The sequence below is a fragment of the Eubalaena glacialis genome, chromosome 4 (assembly GCF_028564815.1).
Source record: "Eubalaena glacialis isolate mEubGla1 chromosome 4, mEubGla1.1.hap2.+ XY, whole genome shotgun sequence".
NCBI lineage: Eukaryota > Metazoa > Chordata > Mammalia > Artiodactyla > Balaenidae > Eubalaena > Eubalaena glacialis.
The window spans coordinates 168,384,221-168,404,645 of NC_083719.1; the positions used below are offsets into that span (position 1 = coordinate 168,384,221).

A 20,425-nucleotide genomic window follows, 5' to 3' on the forward strand; every position below is an offset into this window, starting at 1 on the left:
GGCCAGGTGTCGGCGTGGCTCAGCCCTGGAAGTTCTAAGCCAGCTTTGTCTCCCTCATCGTTCAGTTATTCAGCTTGCAGGACTCCCTTTGGGGTCTCTTTGTGGCAGACCCTGGGCTGGGACGTGGGTCCTGGTGTGACACCGACATTTCAGGTTCATCAAATATCCACATGCTCCCCTCCCTTCCATTTCCCAGCCTCCCTTGCACCTCATTTTTGGGGCTGTGTGGCTAGTTTTAGCTAACGGCCTGTGTGGAAGGAAATGACATAGGTCGCCTCTTGGCCAAGGCAGTTGAGAGCCAGTGTGTCCACTCCCTCTCTCTCTCTCCCTGCCACAGTGACCTTGGAAGTCACATGTCCCAGTAGCTGCAGCCACAAAATGGGGCAGGGCCGCCCAACCTGCATAAGCCTGTGATGTGTGCAAGGAAACACACACCAGCCTTCACAGTATTAAGCTACTGAAATGTGGTAGATTCTCTGTTAACTGCAACACAGCCCGTCCTATTCTAATACACACAGCTCCTGCCCATACAGTACGATCGGCAAATGTTTACTGGGCATCAACTCTATGTCAGCTGTGAAATAGGGCCAATGTGGGGAACAAGGGGCCCAAGTAAGAGGGGAAGTTGGAGGCAAGGAAGGCCAGTCAATAGAGGGACTTGGATGTGACTCTAAGGGCAGTAGGAAATTGCTAGAGGTGCTACTTCCTTCCAACATTAATGAGCAAGACATTAATGCCCTTTTTTCATAGGAAAATGGGAATTAATCCATCCCTCTTTCCATCTCAGACTCTGGAGGGTCAGAAGGGTTGGAAATATTTGCTGAGCATTTCGAGAGAGCCATCTGGATGTAGAAAGGGTCTCATGGTGTTCAGAACCCTCTCACCAACCTATTCAAGCACCTCTTTCGAGGTCCAGTTTCCTTCTTTTCTTCCTCAAATCTAAAAAAGTAACATTCTTTGTTTATTAAAATATGCTGTATTTAACATGTACCATATACTATTTATGATGGAAAATTAGAATATATTCATATAGGTTTGTGAATGTTTTCTCCTATCAATTATTGCCTAGTACTTCATTTTAATGATGGCATAACATTGCACCACGTGACTGTAGCATACTTTTTAGGTAATTGATTATTTATATGACTCATGTAACAAAATTTATTTCCCTTTTAGATCTTAATTTGGCCACTAAGAGTAATGAATATCATTATAGCTGAAACTATTACTCATCCTTTACTATTTCCTTAAACTAAGTTCCTAAAAGTACAATTCTTGGTCAGCAGTTATGTGCAGTTTAAAGCTTTCTATGTCAGAAAGTTTTCTGTTCATTTTCACCTATTCATGTTCCATTGAGTAAATGCCCATCTCCTCACCTCTTCACACCGCCAAATCCTTTTTAGCTGCGGCAGTTTGATAGCTACAACAGGGGTATACTTTTTGTGGTAAGGTGTAGGTATTTGATGGTAATGAGGTCCCATTTAAAAATATATATATTTTTTAAAACAGTGATCATCTTATATTTTTATGATTGACCTATTCATGTTCTTTATTCCACTGGGACTTTAGCTTCTTTTGTGTTAATCTGAAGAACTGTTATATTGAAATAGGTTAATTTTTTATCTGATGTTTGTGTGGGAAATGTTTTCCCCAGTTTTGTTGTTTGCCTTTTGTTTTATTTTGTTTGGGGTTGGTTCGTTGATTGCTTACATTTTTGTGTGTAGTCGTGTCCTGAGATCTTTTCCTCCCTGGTTTTTCCCTTGGGGGCTGTCTTTGGCATTTCATGCCCTCTCCAGAAGTTAATCTTCTGGAGTTCCTTTCTGGTTGCCCCCAACAGTGACTCCCGTGGCCTGTTGTCAGCAGCATCATTTCCCAAACCCCAGCCCTCACTGACCACCTGACCATTCTTGCTGTGCATTCATCTGCGGCAACCCCACACCCAGAATGTCTCCTGGGTACAAAACTCCCTGGGCCAAGTGCAAATTGAAAATGTGGTTCTCTTATTCAAAGAGCAGGAAAAAGTGTCATAAAAGGTACATATACAAAGCCTTTTCCTTTCGTATACAGTCTTTCAACTTGTCAAGATTTTAAAATTTTCTGTTTATTATCACTCTAACTGAAGAAAAGTTAGGATTTTTAATTATAATCATGCATTTTACCATTCATCTTTATATTGTACAAGGCCTGTTTTAAATGCAGATATTAGAACATTTAACTAGCATGGGGAATCACCAAAATTAAACAGATTTGTACTTTATGGCTTGTGCCCGAAGGGTGCCTCAGGCTGACCAGAAGTTCAAACAAAGCACCAGCCAGACTTAAGAAGGTTGGGAGGAGGAAGAGAGGCCCCCCCAGGAGTGGAGCCATGAGGGAGCACTCCCTGAGGGCCCCGGTCCTGGCCAGCGATGCAGGGTGTGCCCCCGCGGCCTGACAGCTGCCTGTCCTGTCTCCCGACAGCTGCAACTGAAAGAACACAGGGCATCTCCCCTTCCCACGGGCCGGCCGCCCCAACCCAGGTCATGCCCTGCCCCAAGATGCCCCAGGGCACATGTGTCCACCTGACCCTCTCTGCACCTGCATGCAGGCCCCTGCAGTGGTCACTGAGTGGGGAGTAGGAAGCCAGGAGCCTGTCCTGTGGAAGTGGGACCACGTGTGAGACAAGGCTTCCCTGTCCCAGCGGATTTCACTCAAAAAACACAAATTCAAAGGTAAAATGATGAATTTCAAGATGGTAACCACAGAGCGTTAAGCCCAAGTGCAGAGCCCTCCTGGGCATGGGCCCTGGTCACTTGCCCCTGAACCCAGGAACCTGAGCCTGTGCTTCCTGCCTCAGGGCCCATTCTTATGGCCCATCCCCATCCTCTACTCGTCTGGAGGCTCAGCTCAAATCTACTACCGCTCTCGGCTCTCTGCCCAGATGAAGAAAGCTGGTGCCTTCTGAGCACTGAGGCCAGGCTGTGGGCTGAGGCCTCATCCCTTGGGGCCCTCTGCACTGATTTTTACCTCTTGTACACCATAGCCTTGAGACTGCTGGCAAACCCAGGATGAAGCCCTGTGTCCTGGGCCCAGGGTCGTTTAACTTGGCCAGAGAGGCTGGGACCCCTTGGGGAAGGCTGCCGGAGAGCCTCATCCACATGTTTGAGGGAGCAGGGGGTCTCGATCCCACCACCAGTAGGCTGTGAGGATGGAGCTGGGAGCACTGGCAGATGTGCGGCCCCTCCGGCCATGCTGGCTCCTCCAAGGCCCATGCCCCACACTGCTGCTGGGTCCCGCCTTGGTCCCCTACTTAGGTGTGCCTCTCCAGCGCTGGCCTCCCCCTGCCACCATCCCGTTCCTGCTCCTCCCGAGTCTTCAACTCTGGCTCATCTTCTGACCTTCACCAGGCTCAGCCCTGAGGACAAGGAACGCCCCCCTGCCTGGGCCCCCCTCTGCACTGGGAACTGCGGTCCTGTTGACCCCTCTTCCTTGGAAACGGGCTTCCTGCCTTGCCTGGAGCTCCCAGGCTGGGAGGCAGTCAGCACTCCTGAATGTGCCTGCTGCTGACTCTGGTGCCAGCCCTTGAGCTAGTCTGTGCTTGCAAACTCAGTGCTGTGGCAGTGCGAGCCTGGCACCCCAAGGAGCCATGCAGTGACACAGCCCTCATGTTCGCGGCACCTCCAGTTACCTTGTCAGGCGTGGACAGTGGATCTTCTCTGGGCTCAGGTGAATGGGAGGCCAGGGAGGAATGCCTTCGGGGAAGACTTGAGAGCCATTATTAAAGTAATTTGTTTACAAATGCACTTTTAAAAGTAAAACCTATTCATGCCAAGACTTCAAGAAATATAAAACTTAGGCACAAGACTAGTGCTTCCTATATGGCTTATAGCATTTAACTAAAGCATTAATTTCAATCCTACTCTTCCCTGAGCAACCAAAGGCCTTGGTGGTTGCTCGGGCTCTCAGGATCCATAGAGACCTAGCGCTGCTGCCTGACTGAGCTGTTGGTCCGCTTGCACTCCTTCTAGATATGAGGCAGGCCAGTGTGTTGGGGGATGACCTGCCCCAGAAGACGGCTCTTTGCTCCTGGGAGCACGTCCCCTCAGGAGGCCTGCCAGAGGCTGCTGAGGCCACGGGTACAGATGTGAGGTGTCTTCCCCTAAAGTGCCACTTTTTCCGAATGGCAAGCATTTTAAAACATCAATTTTATATGAAGGTAAACTGGGACATATTACTGAGTTAAAGCAAAATTCGCCTGAATTTTTCAAGATAAACTGGAGCATCTAAAGAAGGGTTGCCAAAACTATAGCCCAAATCCGGCCCATCATCTGTTTTTGAAAATAAAGTTTTATTGGGACGTGGCCATGCCATTCATTTATGAATTGTCTATGGCTGCTTTTGTACTACAATGGTGGAGCTGAGCAGTTGGGACAGAGACCATACGGCCCACAAAGCCACTATCTGGCTCTCAAGAAGTATTCGCTATCAGGGTGTAAAGAAATCTTCTACTTGCTTAATGCCCACCTTGAGCTGTGGCCCCAGCACTTTATAGTTGCATTTGCCTCCCACTGTTGTCAGTGCACGTAGGCATACGTGTTAGGGAAGCATTGAGCATAGAATGAGGACCAGCCATGGAGTCAGAAGCAGTTGCATCCTAATCCTGGCTTTTACCTACCTGGCAAAGTTCCTGCCTTGCCCTGAACTTGGTTTCTTCATCTTTAAACCTCCCACACACTCTGATCCATAAAGACCGGCACACTCACTGACAAGAGGTACCCCCCGGAGACAAGCTCCCTCTCTCCCTCTTCAGGCCTCTGAGCCCCTGCAGCCAGAGCAGCCCTTTCTTGCTGGCCATTGCAGGGACCTCACACTTGAGCTGAGCTCCACCCTCTGCCTGCTCAGACCCCAGCCCACCCCCACCCCAGCTTTGCCAGCTGAATGGGTCTGTGAGGTCACTTTGGGGATTCTTTTTAAAGCACCTGAGAGAGCATTTTAAAACAACATAGTAGGAGGAGCAAGATTTCTGGGCCAGCAGAGCTGCCCCTCCCACCTGGGCTAACTGCTCATGTTCTGGAAGAATTCCTGCCCCACCCCCTCCACCCCAAGCATCTCTTCTGTCAGGGGCAGACACACTCCTTAGGCTCATGGAGAACGTGGGATCCAAAGGGGCTTCTGAGCTTTCAGAGCCGACGCCATACCCTTTGACCCTTCCTAGTGTGGGATCAGTCCTCTGTACAGTATGTTCTTAAACATTTTTTATTGAATGATTTCTGTCTGTGCCAGGATTCAGATATTTTCCCTCTTTTCTTTTCTAATTTAATCCAGAAATTGGCCTGGGCTCACCAAAGCCTTGCCAGGATTTGCAAACAATCAGAGGCACATGGGCTCCAGTTCTCATCAACTTCCAAGAATGCTGGGGACACGTAGTGATAGTGGGGAAGGCAGCGACAGGACAGGAATGTTTTCTGCTGTCTTGGGGGTGATCTCGTGAACTGGCCACAGAGCTGCAAACCCGCCAGGGGGAAAATGCAGACCCAAGTCCCATTCACGTGTCTCTGGCTCTGGTTCCTGGGGAAGAGAAAAACATCTCTGAAACTGGACACTAAAACTTGGTTCCCTTAAGCTGAAGGGAAGCAAGCAGGGCTCCGGGGGCAAGAGGGACACATTTGGGTTTGGGTCTGGCCATAGCAAAGGATGTGAGGATGGGGAGAAGAAGTTCCCACTGTCATACGGCAGCTCCCCAGGCCCCAGGGTCTGCTGGTGCTGTGGCCACAGCTGGACGTTCCTGGCGCTGTTCCTGTTGCTCATGCTTGTCCCGCTGGCCTGAGAGCATGGCCCTTGTGCCACCAGGAAGTACGGCTATCAGGGCCAGCAGTGTGTGAGGCTGATACAGTACTTAGAAGAGGGCGCTCTCAGATGCTGACAGGAGCCAGGCAGGAGGCCTAATCAGGGTGTCCAGGCTGTGGACAATAGGGAGTGGTGGGGACTGGGGCGACAGGAGAGTCTACACCTCTGGAGATCCCCTCCTGGGTTCCATTCACTTGTGGTCATTTGGGAATAAACAGGCACACTCTTGTGAGCTCCCCACCCCACCCCGCCGAGAAGCTGGAAATCCAACTTTTACAGGAAATCTAATTACTTTTCAACGTTGGCAACAAATTGAAATTAAGACCTCATACTGCACTAGTGAATCAGAACGTGACTGGTCGGTCAGCGGGTGGATTGTTCCTTCAGGCCTAGAAGAAAGGAAGTGACTGCCTGCCCTGCCCTGCTGTATGCCGTGATCAGGGGATAATTAGTGCCACCTCCTAGGGCTGTTGTGAGCATGGCTTGAGTTAAACACCAGAAAAGTGCTTAGTGGCGCTCTGGGCACATGGAGAGCATGCCTCAAGTGTGAGCTGTCCCCGGTCATGTATTCGCTCCTTGGGCACTCTCAGAACCCTGGTCTAAATGGGCCCCACTCTGGGCACTGGGGTGCAGAAGCGGGCAGTCGTGTCCCTATGCTCAGAGAGATTGGAGCACGGGAGGGGTGGGGAGCAGGGCAAGGAATACGTAATTTCATCCTGGTTAATATGCCTGCTGATCATGCAAGTACCACAGGGTCACAGGGAAGGGTGCCTCAGATGAGGGCCCCTCACGCTGCCCCTAATGCAGAGGCAGAGTTGACTAGGAGGGGAGCATGGTGTAAAGGCTCAGCGGCATCTCCACATCACAGTGCAAGGTTGGGCCCGACCGGAGTGTAGGGTGCTTGGGGAGAGGCAGGAATGAGGTTGGCAAAGCCTTCTGTGCTGGGCTAAGTGGCCTGGGATCCAACAACATACTGTCAGGGGAGTCATGAGTTTGCTTTGGGGTCTAAAGAGACAGAAACATCTCTCTTAGGGATTTTGGGGTTCATGCCTTTTACTATTGGAAATGCCTCTCCCTATGGCCTACAAGGCTCAGTTTTCACACATGCTGGCCTCAGGCAAGGAGGCACTTATATGATGGCTCTACGTTGCCCCAGTGGCCCTGTGAGGTTCCCTTTCCTGGGTAAGGTCACTGAGGCTCAGAGAGGCTGGGTGGCACAGGTAGAGTGTGGCAGATGGGATTCCCATACCTGTATGGCCTGGGTGCCATTCCTCTCCACGCTACCCACGGCCCTGACTGTCTTTTCCATCTATGACTCTCCTGGCTTTTCCCCTTGGCTTCTTCATCTGTTGTGTCTTCCTGTTCTCTCTAGGGTTTGTTCACCCACCCACCCACTCATTCACTTAGTGCATGTCTCTAGAACACCTGCTATGTACCAGACAACAGTTCTAGGTGCTGGGAATGTCGTGTTAGCAGGCCTGAGATCCTGCCTGCATGAAGTCACATTCCATTGGGGACGGGGGTGGACAGTAGATGCCCCCTCCTCCCAGGGATGATGATGCAGGCGGAGAACGTTCTGATAGGGGGAGCCGAGGCCTGTCCTTACCTCTGCCTCTTCTTCCCTGAAGTGTGCAGCACTCTCCTGCCCCCTGGACTCCCCCACACCTCCCTCCCCACTCTGGGAAGCCCCCTGACAGCTGATGAGGGAAGCCTCAGAGCAGCCTGTCCTTGGCCTCCCTGGGGGAGCTGGCAGTTGTCAAAGCAGGAGTGAGAGTCCCCCGAACGAGGAGGGCCGGGTAGTGTCACTCCTTGGTGACAGCTCTGGGCAGCTGCAGAGCTTGTCTCCCGCAAGCTCCAGCAAGGAGGTGACAGCCGAGCCAGAAGAGCAGAGAGCACCACTTCCCATCTGGCTGTCCCTCCCATCCAGGCTCCTCCTTGGCTGCCCCCTGTGCTGCAGGAGTTGTAGCTGAGTGACCCTTGAGTTCTCCACTGCCCAGGGGGCCCTTTGGTGGCATGTCTCAGGGGGGTTAGGGGTTCACACAAAGATGCCAGAAATTTAATGTCAGATTCAGAGGGTCTGCTTACCCGGTTTTGCATGTTCAGCACCTGGTGAAGAGCCAGGCACAGAGTAGGTGTTGAGGAAATGTCTTGTGAATGAACAAATCAATGAGTAAATGAATTCTCATAGAGTGACTGTGGTCCCACTGACTCCCATAAAAAATAGGCTCTATCTGGGACTTTCCTGGTGGTCCAGTGTGTAAGACTCTGTGCTCCCAATGCAGGGGGCCTGGGTTCAGTCCCCGGTCAGGGAACTAGATCCCACGTGTATGCTGCAACTAAGAGCCCACATGCTGCAACTAAAAGATCCCGCATGCCGCAACTCAGACCCAGTGCAGCCAAAATAATAAATAAATAAATATTTTTTAAAAAAATAAGCTTTATCTGTCCATGGAAAAGAAGTACCAGTAGCATAAGTGTTCTTGTCCCTTCTTCCTTGATGCTCAAAGCTGTTTGTCTCCACCATAGATGCTGGAAGTTTGAATCACCAGGTCGTAGGAATGTACAGTTTTAATTTCAGCAGATTTGCCAAATTGCTCCCCAGAGCCTTTGCCCTGGTTCCCACACATGCTCACGTGGGTGAATCTCCCAGTTTCTCTGAGCCTCTGTTCCCCAGTAGGTAAACAGAGGTAGTAATGCTCACTTGCAGGGTGCAGAAGGTGAAAGGTAGTGCTGTGAGAAGGCACCTGGCACAGGTCTGGGAAGGTCAGAGCTGACCAACGAGGTGCAGCCGTTGTTCCTTCATCCACGTCATCTGCCAAACCAGCCCAGCTCTTGTCCTCGAGAAGCTTGGCTCTCTTGGGGACACACTGGCTTGCCTTAGCGCAGCCGGAAGGACAAGGGCCTGGCTGGGGAGGTCGGAGCCGAGGTGAGCCTTGAGCTGGTTGACCACAAGCTGGCACTTCCGAAGTGGACAAGGTGGGGAGGGTGTAGTTCTGTGTAGACCTTCAGCGTGTCCTGGGAACGGGAGGCCTGGAGTGGGACAGTCATGGGGGTGCAGGACAGGGAGGCCTCGGAGGGTAGAGCTGGCCAGAACGGGGGAGCTTGGATTGATCCTGAAGCTTTGGCAGCCAGCTGGGTTCTAGGCATTGAGGATGCAACAGCTAAGGATGCAGAAGAGCCCCCAGCTCTCAGTGGGCACAGACAGGCCCAGTGGAGGGAGGTGGCAATTAGCAGACTAACAAACAAATGAAGGGATATGAGGCCGTGATGGTGCAGCAGAGGGAACGGCCTGGAGGAGAGCAGCATCCAAGTGAGCCTAGCAAGCTCTGGGGGAATGTCCACTGTACACGGCAGAGTGAGTGGGAAGCAGCCAGGTGCGGGGGTGGGGCAGTCCTCATGCCTAGCAATGAGACGGGCCCTGTGGGCTCCCGTGGCCCTTCTGACCCTGAAGTGACCTGGGGCAGGTACTTGCGTGTCCGAGAACTCAACCCCTCTGCCTTTGGTTCTGGGCTCCCTGTGTAGCAGGGTATGTTCATCCAACTTCTCAGCTGCCTATTTGTTCTCTTCTTCCACGCTTCCGGGCGCCCATTCCCAGCCTGGGCCCAGGTGGTTAACACACTGCCCTGCCCGGGGACAGAGGCTGGCAAGAGAGTGCAGCGACTCAAACAGAATCTCGTGGTGCGAGGGGCCATGTGCTGCACGGAGGACAGGAGTGTTTCCCACTGTGTTCCGAGGTGGCTCCTTACATTCTGGGGGTTAGGAATCGTGCTAAGGGATTTCACTCTGGAGGAGGGATATATTCGCAGCAGACAACTCTGGCAGTGAGCTGTGACGCTGCAAGGAGGGTTGCTCTGAAGCTTGCGAATTTTGCTGGGAGGTTCACCTTTCCTGGTGAGCCCCTTGCCTTTGCCAAAGGCACAGGTGACAGTGTGAACGGTCAGGGTTTCCTTAGTCTGTTCTGTGTCAGTGCCTGGTAGGCAGGATCCCTCCTTTCTTCCTCATCACGTGGGGGACCCTGGGGCCCTAGTGGTAGTGGGGAGAGGCTGGCCTGAGTCCTCGCCATTTTTGCTGTCAGGTCTGGCCCCAGACTCTTTACCTCGATTGCTCAGGTATGCTGAGCCCCACCTGGTCCAGGTCTGGTGCCGTGATGACCCATCCACTCTGAAGCCTCTCCCACCCCAACCAGCATAGGCAGGAGCTTCTGAAGCCCACACACACCTCTCAGGGGCTGGGGGGGGGGTGGTTCCAGGCCACTACTGAGGCCAGTTTACTCACAGGAGCCCCTCCCATTTCTCACCTCCTGCTAGAGCCACCTTGGGAGCGGACTCTGCTCTTGCGATGTGGTCTCATCTTAGGGTCCAAGGGGGGAGCAGGGCCCGTAGCTCTCAGGATCTATGTTTGACCCTAAAGGTGTGTGAGGAGCAGCAGCAGGGGTGGGGGGCCATAACCCTGGGTCTGACTTCCTGCCTCTCCTCAGCCTCCTCCCCTAACCTACATCAACCAGGGCAGTTGCTTCTCCCCTGTTCCCCTCCCCAGGGACCTCCCAGGTGCCATGGCCCCCCTCCCCATGGTGGCATTTTCCCTCTTTCTTTCCTTGGGTCACATGGTGGCATTTTCCCTCTTTCTTTCCTTGGGTCACATGGTGATAGGGAAGCAGAAGAATATGAATTATAGGAGGGACGAAAAATCATAGTTTTTTCAAATGACATGCCGGTGCCCAGTTGCTCACATCACAGGGGTGGGGTCTTGCTCACAGGCTCTGAGACAGGGATGGGGTGGGGGGCCGGTGAGGATGCCATGAGGTGTCGCCACCAGGGGCCTCCCTGGAGTGCTTCCTCTGGAGGAGACTCCAAGCCAGGCCCTCAGGGCTCTGGTCAGGGAGGGCTGAGGAGCTCATGGGTGACATCCAGGGCTCTCCAGGGCCAGGGCCGCTGCCAACAAGAATCAAGATCCCTGCCTTCTCTCTGCTGCTTCCTGTCAGTGCCCTCCAAACTGGCCTTGGGGGGACAGTGGGCTCTAGCCTTTGGCCTCAGATGAGTCATTCTGTGTCCTGCGGCCTCAGCAGGGTCCGTCCTTCCCTGTTCTGCGGCATTATCCCTTTCTGATGAGTTCTCGGGTGGTGAGTGGGAAGGTTGGGCCCCAAGTGGTGGTGTGGCTGGTGGTTACCCTGTGGTGGAGCTGGCAGGGAGAACCCCAGGTCTGGGTCACACACGGATACCTGGTGAGTCCCGGCATGGGCTCTGGAAAACAGCCTGGCTGTGCACTGCAGTCCAGGCAGGCCTTTCCTGGTGGCCCTGAGGAGAGCCCAGGGTGGGCCCAGAGAAAGGACTCAGGGTATTTGACCTTCTATCAGTTGATGACAGCTCTACTGAGTCTGTGCTGTGTGCCTGGAATTTTGCTGGATGCTTTAAATATAGTGTTGAGGTCGGTCCTCGATACTGCCTGAGGGGCTAGAACTAGTATTGCCTCCATTTCACAGATGAGGAAACTGAGGCTCAAACAGGCAAAGTACCAAGCCCAAGTCACAGGGTAAGATGGTGGCCGAGCCCACCCTGAAACCCATGCAACCTGATGAAGTGACGAGGTATGGGCAGCTTCTTGGAAGTAATCAGTGCCAACATGGGCAGTTGTTTAAGACAGCTTTGTTCCTTCATTTGCACAGTAAACATTTGTTGAGCCTCCAACCTAGATTCTAGGCATCGACCTACTTGCCTGGGGGTGGAGGAGCCCGTCCCCACCCTGGGGACCTGCAGAGATGTCCCCAGGCCCAGGAGAGTGTGGCCTCATGCAGGATTGGGGACTGAACGGTTTCACCTTCGTGAGAGGGGTCACAGTGGGGGTCCTGGGGGCTGAAGAAGGGGCTCCACCTGCCTCCCATTTTTGTGCACAGTACAACCTTAGTAATTCCTGTCCTGCCCATTTGCATTTCATGACAGTTTGATATTTTGAGCAGAGGCCAGTTTGTTCTTGCTTTGCCTATGAAGCATTTGCTGAGAAACGAGTGGTAAAGAAGATCTGCAAAGGGAATGTTTATTCTCACAATGAGACTGGGCTTTTGCAGTCCCGTTTATGTGTCTTGAGATGCACACGAATGAAAATACTCACTGGAAGCCCGCAGACTTTCTGCCCCAGGTTCTACAGCACTTTCTTCACCTCCACCTCCACCGTGGCGGTCCAAGCCTTCTCCTGGGGGGCTCAGAGAGACCAGCCTTCTTCCCAGTTATGTCAAGGGTTCCTGGAGAAGCCACAAAGCAAAACGGGCTACGTGCCTACCTCTCTGAAGCCTCACGACTGACTCCTCCAGGCCTGGCTTCTCCTCCCAGGGTGCTTGGGCTCCTTCTTAGTTGCCAAAGCTTGGCTCAGGGGAAGAGGTGGTAACTTTCCTGAAAGTTGGGCGTAAGGGTTGGGAACCCAAACAGCCTCTCTGCCCCTGCCTGCCTCAGTAGGAGCCCCACGACCTGGACCAGCCCCCTCTGTCCTGACCTGTCCCTCTACCCTGGCAGGGGAGAAAGTCACCTCTGCCCAGCAGCCTCAGGGCACCTGCCAGGGCTCACTGGTCGCCCAGGGCAGAACTCTGCCACAAAGAAAGCAAACTTTTACATTATCATGCAGAGCCTGTGTCCTTCCTTATTGTCTATTCCAGAACAGAAACTTGGCTGCATCTTTGCATAAGCAAAAGGTGCATTACGATGTATTTCCCCAAACAAGAGAGCTCTTGGCCTCTCTCTGCACAGAGAAGGGCTGCGGCTTTGAACCTTTTCCCCAAGGTTTAAAGATTCCAGGATCAATTTCTCAGACAGGGCTCAAGGACGTTGTCCCTGCTTCCCCTCCTCCTGCGGTCTGGGCAGAGGTGAGCACACAGGCCTCGGGAGGGCAGGTGGGGGTGGGGAGGCACTTGGGCACTTAGCTGGGTTTTTGATCATTACAGGGCATCGTGCACCCTGCTGCTGTCACACATTTTGCCCATTTCCTCTTGTTGCACGTTTACCAACGTTATTCACTCATTCATCCATTCAGAACTCTTTACTGAGCACCTACTGTGTGCTCGACACTGCTAGGGACACAGCAGTGACCGAGGAGGAGGGGTGCCTCCACATCAAGTGCATAGTCCAGTCTGGGAGCAACTACTTTGAGGGCTCACTTTGAACAGGGGACAGTCGTGCTGGGGGAGGAGGATGAGAAACCCTAGGGCACAGCAAGTGCAAAGGCCCTGAGGTAGGGATGGGCTCCCTGCATAAGGAGCTCACAGGTCAGTGACTGGACCATGGTGACCAAGGTGAGGGCAACCTGAGAAGAGGGAGCAGGGCTTTGATTTTATCCCAGTTGCAGTGGGAAGGCCCTGTGGTGGCGGTAGGGGGAGGGTACCAAGGTGGTAACTGCCCTCCTCCTTTGAAATACATCGATTGCTCTTTGTTTTTTCAAATGCTCTTGTATTTCAAGAATTCAGAGGCTGGAGAGGGAACTCCAGGTATGAACCATCGCACAAGCAGCAGGAGAGGGCGGCTGGCTTCCGAGAAGACAGAGCTGTCAGGAGTGAGGGTTCCTGGAGGAAAGTAGCTGAAGTGGAGCTCAGAGAAGCCAGCCAGGGCCAGCTTAGAGAGGGCCCCAAGTGCCAGGCTGAGGGCTGAGGCCTGTTCCTGAAGGCACCGGGGAACCATTGAGGGTTTCAGGCAGAAGAAGCAGGAGGTCAGACCTTTCCTGAGTGGCGACCATCGTGAAGAATGATGCGTGGGTGGGGGGACACGAGGTGGGAAGGTGCTGCTTCCTTGTCTGCCTGTGGAGGAGATGGAATGGGAGTCAGGGGAGGAAGGGAAGTTGGGAGGGAGATGTTTGGAAGCAGCCTTCTGTCTTTGTGTCTCTTTGTGCCATGTCTGTTAGCTCTCTGCTTGGCAGAAATGTTGTAGCTGTGTCCCTATTATGGAGGCAAGTGTTTTACTGGGCATCTTACTTATTCCCGGGGGTCTCTACACCACAGCGGGCCCTGCTGGCTTCTGGCCTCACCGGCAGCATCCTGTGGAGAGTGGGATGCAGCTGGCCTCAGGGGGCTATGGCAATTTCACAGCCCCCTGAAAAGTTGGCATGGCCCTGGCGGGGCAGGACAGGGCCCACTCCTCAACAGAGCCAACCTCCTCCATGGCCCACAAGCCCTGCATTCTGGCCTTTCTGTTCCTGATGAGTCGCAACGTGGGGATTGGGAGCCAGACACCAGAGGGGAACCCGTTTGCAGGTGGGGGGATTCTACCATACCACCGTAATGAGCAAGAAGACGTCCCAGGCCACCTGGTCACCGTGGGGGTCCCACCTGCTTGGGAGGGGGCTGCGGGGGGCCGGGCCTCAGGTGAGGCCACCGGGAGGGCTTGTGAGTGGGAATCCAGGTTGGGGACCACCCAGAAGGTCCAGCAGCTGCCAAGAGGTGCCTGTGCTGTAGGGCGAGGCTGGGGCACACCCAGCTCGAAGCCCTTCCTCCCTAAGAGGAGCAAACTGTGTGCAGCTGTGTCGCTGTGTGGAAGGGCGGAGGCTTCCTAGGAGAAAACAGTGAAAGGTGCACCACAGTGGAAGGCTACCAGGGAGGGCAGGGCTGGGGCATCTCGAGAGCAGGTCTGGCCTCCTTGCTGGCTATCTGCTGGGCGTGCTCCAGACGTGCCTTGTCTAGCTCCTCAGTAGTCCCGGAGGCCCAGTTGGTCTCTGAGGCCAGAGTCAGGGTGCCCAGCCCAATTGACAGGAGCTGGTGGCTGATGGGCAGCTCAGAAGACAGAGCTTCCCCAGCTGGGTCCTCGCTCAGCAGCCTGACACCCCCTGGCTCTGACTGCCTGGCCCTCACCCCCAGCAGGAGATGGGCCTCTGCCTTGCAGAGTCCAGCTCCTGGTGGTGGGGATCCTAGGGTTCTGGCGCCCTCCTGTCTCTCGAATCAGGAGTCAGGGTCAGACCTGCCCAGCATCCAAGAAGGACACAAGACCCCTTACCCGAGATGAGAATGGCTGCCATCGGCTCCAGTGGTGGGACCAGGAGAACAGGAGGATCCTGGGCCCCGATGGGCAGGGTCTGGGCCAGGAACTGAGAAGAAGCCCTGCATCTCCTTCCTCCCTTGGGGACCAGCCTCAGCTTCCTCATCTCTCAGGCGGGGCTGACACCCCTCCTCTGGCCTCAAAGGGCTGTTGGGAGCATAAAATGAGGTAATTCTTTGAACTCAGCCCTGAATTCCTTCCAAATAACAATCTATCCTGCCACTGTCCCTGGATGCCCTAGGCATAGCTGGGAGCTGGACTCCATTTCAGCTCTCTGAAGCCACCCCTCCTTGACATGAACCTGTCCCCTCCCAGGTCCCAGAGAGCAGGTTCAAGCTCTCTCTGTTTTCATCTTCTTCCCAAACATCGGGGCTGTTTTTACACTCTCTGCCCCCCCCCGACCCCCCACTCGAAGCATGACCTGGGAGTCAGAGTTGAAGGGAGTAAAGTGAAGCTGGCCATTCACTCCTGTCTCTCTTCCCTCTCTCCTCTCCTGCCCGCCCTCCCCAACCCAGCCCCAGATGCAGCAGGACCTCCCTGTGTCACTGCCTTCTTCCTTTCTACACCACGACTTTCAGTCAAACTCCGTGAGCCAAATTGGCGAGGCTCTGCTTGTGAGAGATAAAGCGATACTTTGGAGACAAAAAAATCCTCTCTCTTAAGAAAAAGTAGTTTTTAGGGCTATTGTCTCACTGTGGACCAAAAAGTCTAGTTTGACCCTCAAAAGTGGGCAAGGACCTCTGTGTTTAGGGGGTGTGCACCCGGTCACCGTGACCTCATGGGGGGCTGCGGGGCGATATGACTTAGCAGCAGTGACTAATACAGTTTTCCTGTTTTCACCAACATCATTCCGTCATGCATGTGCGGAAGTCTAGTCCTCACAAAGCTTTGTGACATGGGGACTGTCATCCTTGTTGTACAGAAGGGAAGGCCTGGCAGGGGTGAGTTGGCAGAGCCTCTCAGGGCTCCACCTTGTCAGCTGCAGGTGTCACCTTGTCTGGCAGGTGGCTCTCAGTGCCAGCGTCCACCCTCTCCAGACTCATGCACCGAGTCACAGTGACCATCCCATAGGGCTGTCAGTCGTCCCTTCCCTGAAGGAAAGCCAGGTCGGGGCAGAGAAACAAATTATAATTGGAAGGTAGATTTGTGGGCAGGAGGCTTCCGGCAGGGGCCGCACTTAGGGCTGGCTGGTGGCCTCCCTGGACCCTGCCGTGCATATTAGCTCTGCCTTCCCATTGGTGCCATCTCAACACACAGCAACGGTGACAGTAGCCACCAGGCTCCTTGTCTAGCATGCCCCATGTGCCTGCCTGTCCCATCCATCACGAATTGATTTTCCTTGCTAACTCTCAGATTTCCCAAAGGGTTTTCCTACTGTTTATAGGTAGCAATTACCATTGCTCAGATAGAATTTCTAAAAGCTGGGATTCAGGAGGAGTATGGCACTGGCCTGAGATGACAGAGTGAGCTCTGGGAGGCATGCTTGGCGGGGTCTACCCTCACAAAGGGTAGGTCAGCAGCCCCTGGGCTCGGTCTGCATACAGGGAGGGGTTGCATGGCCAGTTCGTGCCTCTCCACTGAGTGATGGTATGAGTGGATCGGTTCTTTTGACGAGTGTGTCCTGAGTATCTGCTGTGAGCTGCTGCGTCCTGGGTGCTGGAGACATGCAGGGAAAATACAGGTGACCATGCAACGCACAGTCCCGTTGGGGACACAGAGAGCTCAGGAAGCAATGGACCCTGGTGCTCGCTGGGAAGCAGATCAGACCTGGGGGCCCTTCCAGGAGGAAGCAGCCACGAGGCTGGGCCTCCAGAAGAGTAGGGTTTTGTCAGGAAGCGAACGAATGAAGTGGGTGGCAACGAGGCGGCTGCTCCAGGTAAGATCCTGAGAGCGTGTGAGGGTGGGAAGGAAGGCTTTGTCGGCCCTGAGCCCAGGGTTAACCTGACCAGTGTTTCCAGAAAGTCATGCTGGCTGTGCTGTGGGGAAGGGAGGGTTCCTCACCTTTCTTGTGCAGTGGACCCCTTTGACATCTGGTGAGGCCCATGGGCACCTGCTCCAATAATGTTTGTAAATGTAAAAAATAAAATACATGATAATAAAAGAGTGAGGAAATACAAATGAAGCCACTAATATGAGCCGCAGTTATCAAAACAGAACACAGAAAGCACCTTTGTGATATAGCAATATCTGTTCTTAAATTAACACATTAAAAATTAGATCTGGTGATGTGTCTAAAATGACCCCCCTTTCCAAGCTGTGATGAGTGTAGACAACATTTCACAACCACCAGCAGCAACTGAGGAGTGATTTCTGCCAGTGACAGTCCTGGCATTGCCCCTGCCACTGGGGTTTGTGGCCTGTGTTCACCCTTGAAGGAAAGGCCATGTTGCATTTACAGTGGTCAGGGTCCCCATCCCAGTGTAGGCTCCAGGTGGAGAATCCCTGAGTTGGTGGGAGGGGCTGCTGAGGAGAGAGAGGCAATATCCTGGCAGGGGTTGGGTTGGCTGTAAGGGGGGCAGGAGGAGCAGAGGGAAAGGAAGGGATGGATTCAGAGTTGATGGTGATGCCTGGGTATAAAGTGTGGCAAAGAGGAAAGAGTGGGGCTGGGTCCCAGGGTTCTGGCCTGGGGCCTAGCTGGGTGGTGATGCCATTTGCAAAGCCAGAGCTGGTCCTTGGGCCTGTGGTTTCTGCTGACACGTCACTGATTGTCTTTCAGGTCAATGAAATTTATCACGATGAGTCCTTGGGGGCCCACATCAATGTCGTCCTTGTGCGGATAATCCTGCTGAGCTACGGGAAGGTGAGTGGGCACTGCAGGCTGGTGCCTTCCAGACATACCAGAGCCCCTACCTCTGTGGGATGAATTGGGCCCTCCAGTGGGGTGCAGGCCTCCTATAAAAGCCTTTGAGTTGGCCAAAACCACCCTGCCTCTCCCTGGCTGCCCTGTGGTTCCTACAAGAAACAAGGAGCTTGTGAGCCACGCCTACCCTCCTTTCAGCCTCACTCCTTTTAAAATTTAGGGTTTTTTTTTTAAGAAGAAAAATTTTATTTCAAACAGGTTCAGTGGTATGTGCACTACAGCAAAGGCTGGTTGTAGCAGTTTCCTTTCAAACCTGTGCTGATGTATAAATTAGACATTATTTGGGAATGATTAATTTCTGGTAAAATGTAGGTTCAATCCAACATTATGCCAATTTTTACATTTATTGTAGACCCTATTTTAGTACTAGAGGTTAAATTTTCATCACCAAAAAATGAGAATAACCTTACAGCTACTCCTAAGGTAATGAGCTATGCAACTAATTCCTCACTATTGCTTTGAAAATATACCCCTAGATTGTTAAGAGAAATTCCAACTCCATCCAAATCTATTATTTAATTCTTCAGTCATCATCTACTGTTGGCTTGATTGTCACTCCTCTTCTTATTTGACCCCAACCAATTAAACGCCAGTGTTTCTCAACTCTTTGGCTAAGGGCAATTTTTTTCTCCTACTTCTGTGCACACAGGATTAGTCAAAACGATTTTGCCCAAATCAGCTTTGACTGCACTAACTCTTCCTCCTGTCGACAGGGATCCTATGTTCACCATAAGCACTTCATTCTTAGACAGCTTTTGCACTTTTGCTGCTTTCTTGTCTCCTTCAGTGCGTACACCTAGAAGCCGTCTAAGCAGGGAACAGGAAATTTCCAATTCTGTGAGGATTTCAGGTAAAGCTCCAACTGCGCCATTCTGTCAGCCCGGCACAAAGTGGGGTCAATTTTTGTTCCAACTCCAATAAGACCTCCTGGAGCAGCATACTGAAGATCATTATGCTCTGCAAAAAGCGATACAATTTTGGAAAAGATGGGTTTACACATGAGTTTTCCTTCACTATCTTTGGAAACAATACCAGGTCTGACTTCTATCTCCTGGCCCACCTTTAATACTCCTTTTAGAATACTACCACCAACTACACCCCCCTTAAGGTCATCAACCTCACAGCCAGGTTTGTTGACATCAAAGGATCTAATAACAATAAGTCGGGGTTCTGAAGTAAAGTCTCTTGGGGGTACTGGAATTTTCTTTACTATGTACTCGCAGACAACTTCAATATTGTATTTTAGCTGAGCAGAAATTGGAATAATAGGAGCTCCTTCTGCTACTGTACCTTGTACAAATGCAAGGATCTGTTCATACTGTTCTTTAGCCTGGCTTTCTTTTACCAAATCAATTTTATTTTGTAGAATCAAAATATGCTTCAGTTTCATGATTTCTATAGCAGCCAGGTGTTCGAAAGTCTGAGGCTGAGGACAAGACTTGTTACCAGCTATCAACAGAAGAGCTGCATCCATCACTGCAGCACCGTTCAGCAGAATAGCCATCAAACTATCGTGGCCAGGACAGTCAACAAAGGAAACACGTCTGAATAATTTGAAGCTCCCTTTGGTCCCTGGAATGTCTGTAGGAAACTCATCAGGTGTACTACTTCCACAGGATCTATAACATTCTTGCCGAGGACAACTTGGGTCGTCAAGTTTATATATCTTAGCATTAGCATAGCCAAGTTTGATTGTAATATTTCTTTCTAGTTCATTTTTGAACCTGACAGTGTGAACTCCAGAAATAGCTTTTACAACCCTAGATTTCCCATGAGCTACATGACCAATTGTACCTATATTAATTGTGGACTGTCTGCTGATAACTTCATGTGAAAGTGGCATCAACTTGGTAACATCCAAAGTGTTGAGATCTTGCCGAAAAAGGTGCGGCTGCCCTAAAGTCACACCAGCCTCGCCCCCCCTCGCCCCCCCCGCCCCCCCACTATCTTGCCTGGAGGCTAAAATTTAGATTTTGTTATTATTCAAGTTTGGTGACACCAACAGATCAGGAGGTGTCTGCCATGGTCTTTTACCCACAGTTTCTGGCCATGCAGGGCCGCACGGGGAAACACCATGGTTGGTCAGGAGGCCTAGGGAAGGAGAGGGAAACTGTGGGCGAGCACCTTTATTGTGGTTTCCTCAGGAAGGACCAGGTGAGGCGGGGTAAGCAGGCTTAAGATTGGCCAGTGTGAATAATTCTCAGCGGGCTCTGGAGCATTGGGGCTGCCCCTAGTTGTCTGGTACCTGGCCCTAGTGATTTGCACAGGGGATAGTGGGCTGGAGTGTGAGACCCCAATGAAGGAGGTGGCTGGGGGTGTGGACTCTGAATTGGTTGGTTTGCATTTGAAGAGCATATGATCCAGAATGAGTTGTTTACTGTCTCTAGGAATTGGCTGACCCTGGGAGGAGCAGTTCCTCCCAGGTCAGCAAGGCCCTGGATGTCAAAACATCAGAAACAACCCGTGTCCTCCTCTTCTCATGCCACGTAGCTGCTGTTCTAACTGAGCAGTCTTGCCCTTCTTACTTCCCTTTGCTGTCAAACTTGGAACCGTCTTTCCTAGCAGCATGCACGGGTCTATGCACCAGGATTAGAAAGCCTCCAGACACAAAGACCTGAGATGGAAAAATAAGGGGGTGCCTGAAAGGAGAGCTGGTGAGGAAGGAAGGAGCCCCATGGTGCCGGCCAGTGTGGACTGAGCAAGTGCCTGTGCCAGGCAGCTCGGGAACACTTTACAC

General features: G+C 52.4%; 2 protein-coding genes across 3 annotated transcripts in view; one reads left to right on the forward strand and one right to left on the reverse strand.

Annotated features, from left to right (window-relative positions):
• Positions 1-20,425, forward strand: part of ADAMTS2 (ADAM metallopeptidase with thrombospondin type 1 motif 2) — a 229,653-nt gene that overhangs the window by 143,433 nt on the left and 65,795 nt on the right. For both annotated transcript variants that reach the window (XM_061190082.1, XM_061190083.1), the window contains one exon: positions 17,545-17,628. In XM_061190082.1, the coding sequence (XP_061046065.1) occupies positions 17,545-17,628 (84 nt within the window). The remainder of the gene's footprint in view (positions 1-17,544; positions 17,629-20,425) is intronic.
• LOC133089545 (eukaryotic translation initiation factor 2 subunit 3-like) lies at positions 18,215-19,764 on the reverse strand. Its single transcript, XM_061187605.1, is given in 3 exon segments — positions 18,215-18,559; positions 18,562-19,647; positions 19,752-19,764. Coding segments are annotated over 3 exon segments (1,359 nt in total). The 3' UTR covers positions 18,215-18,299.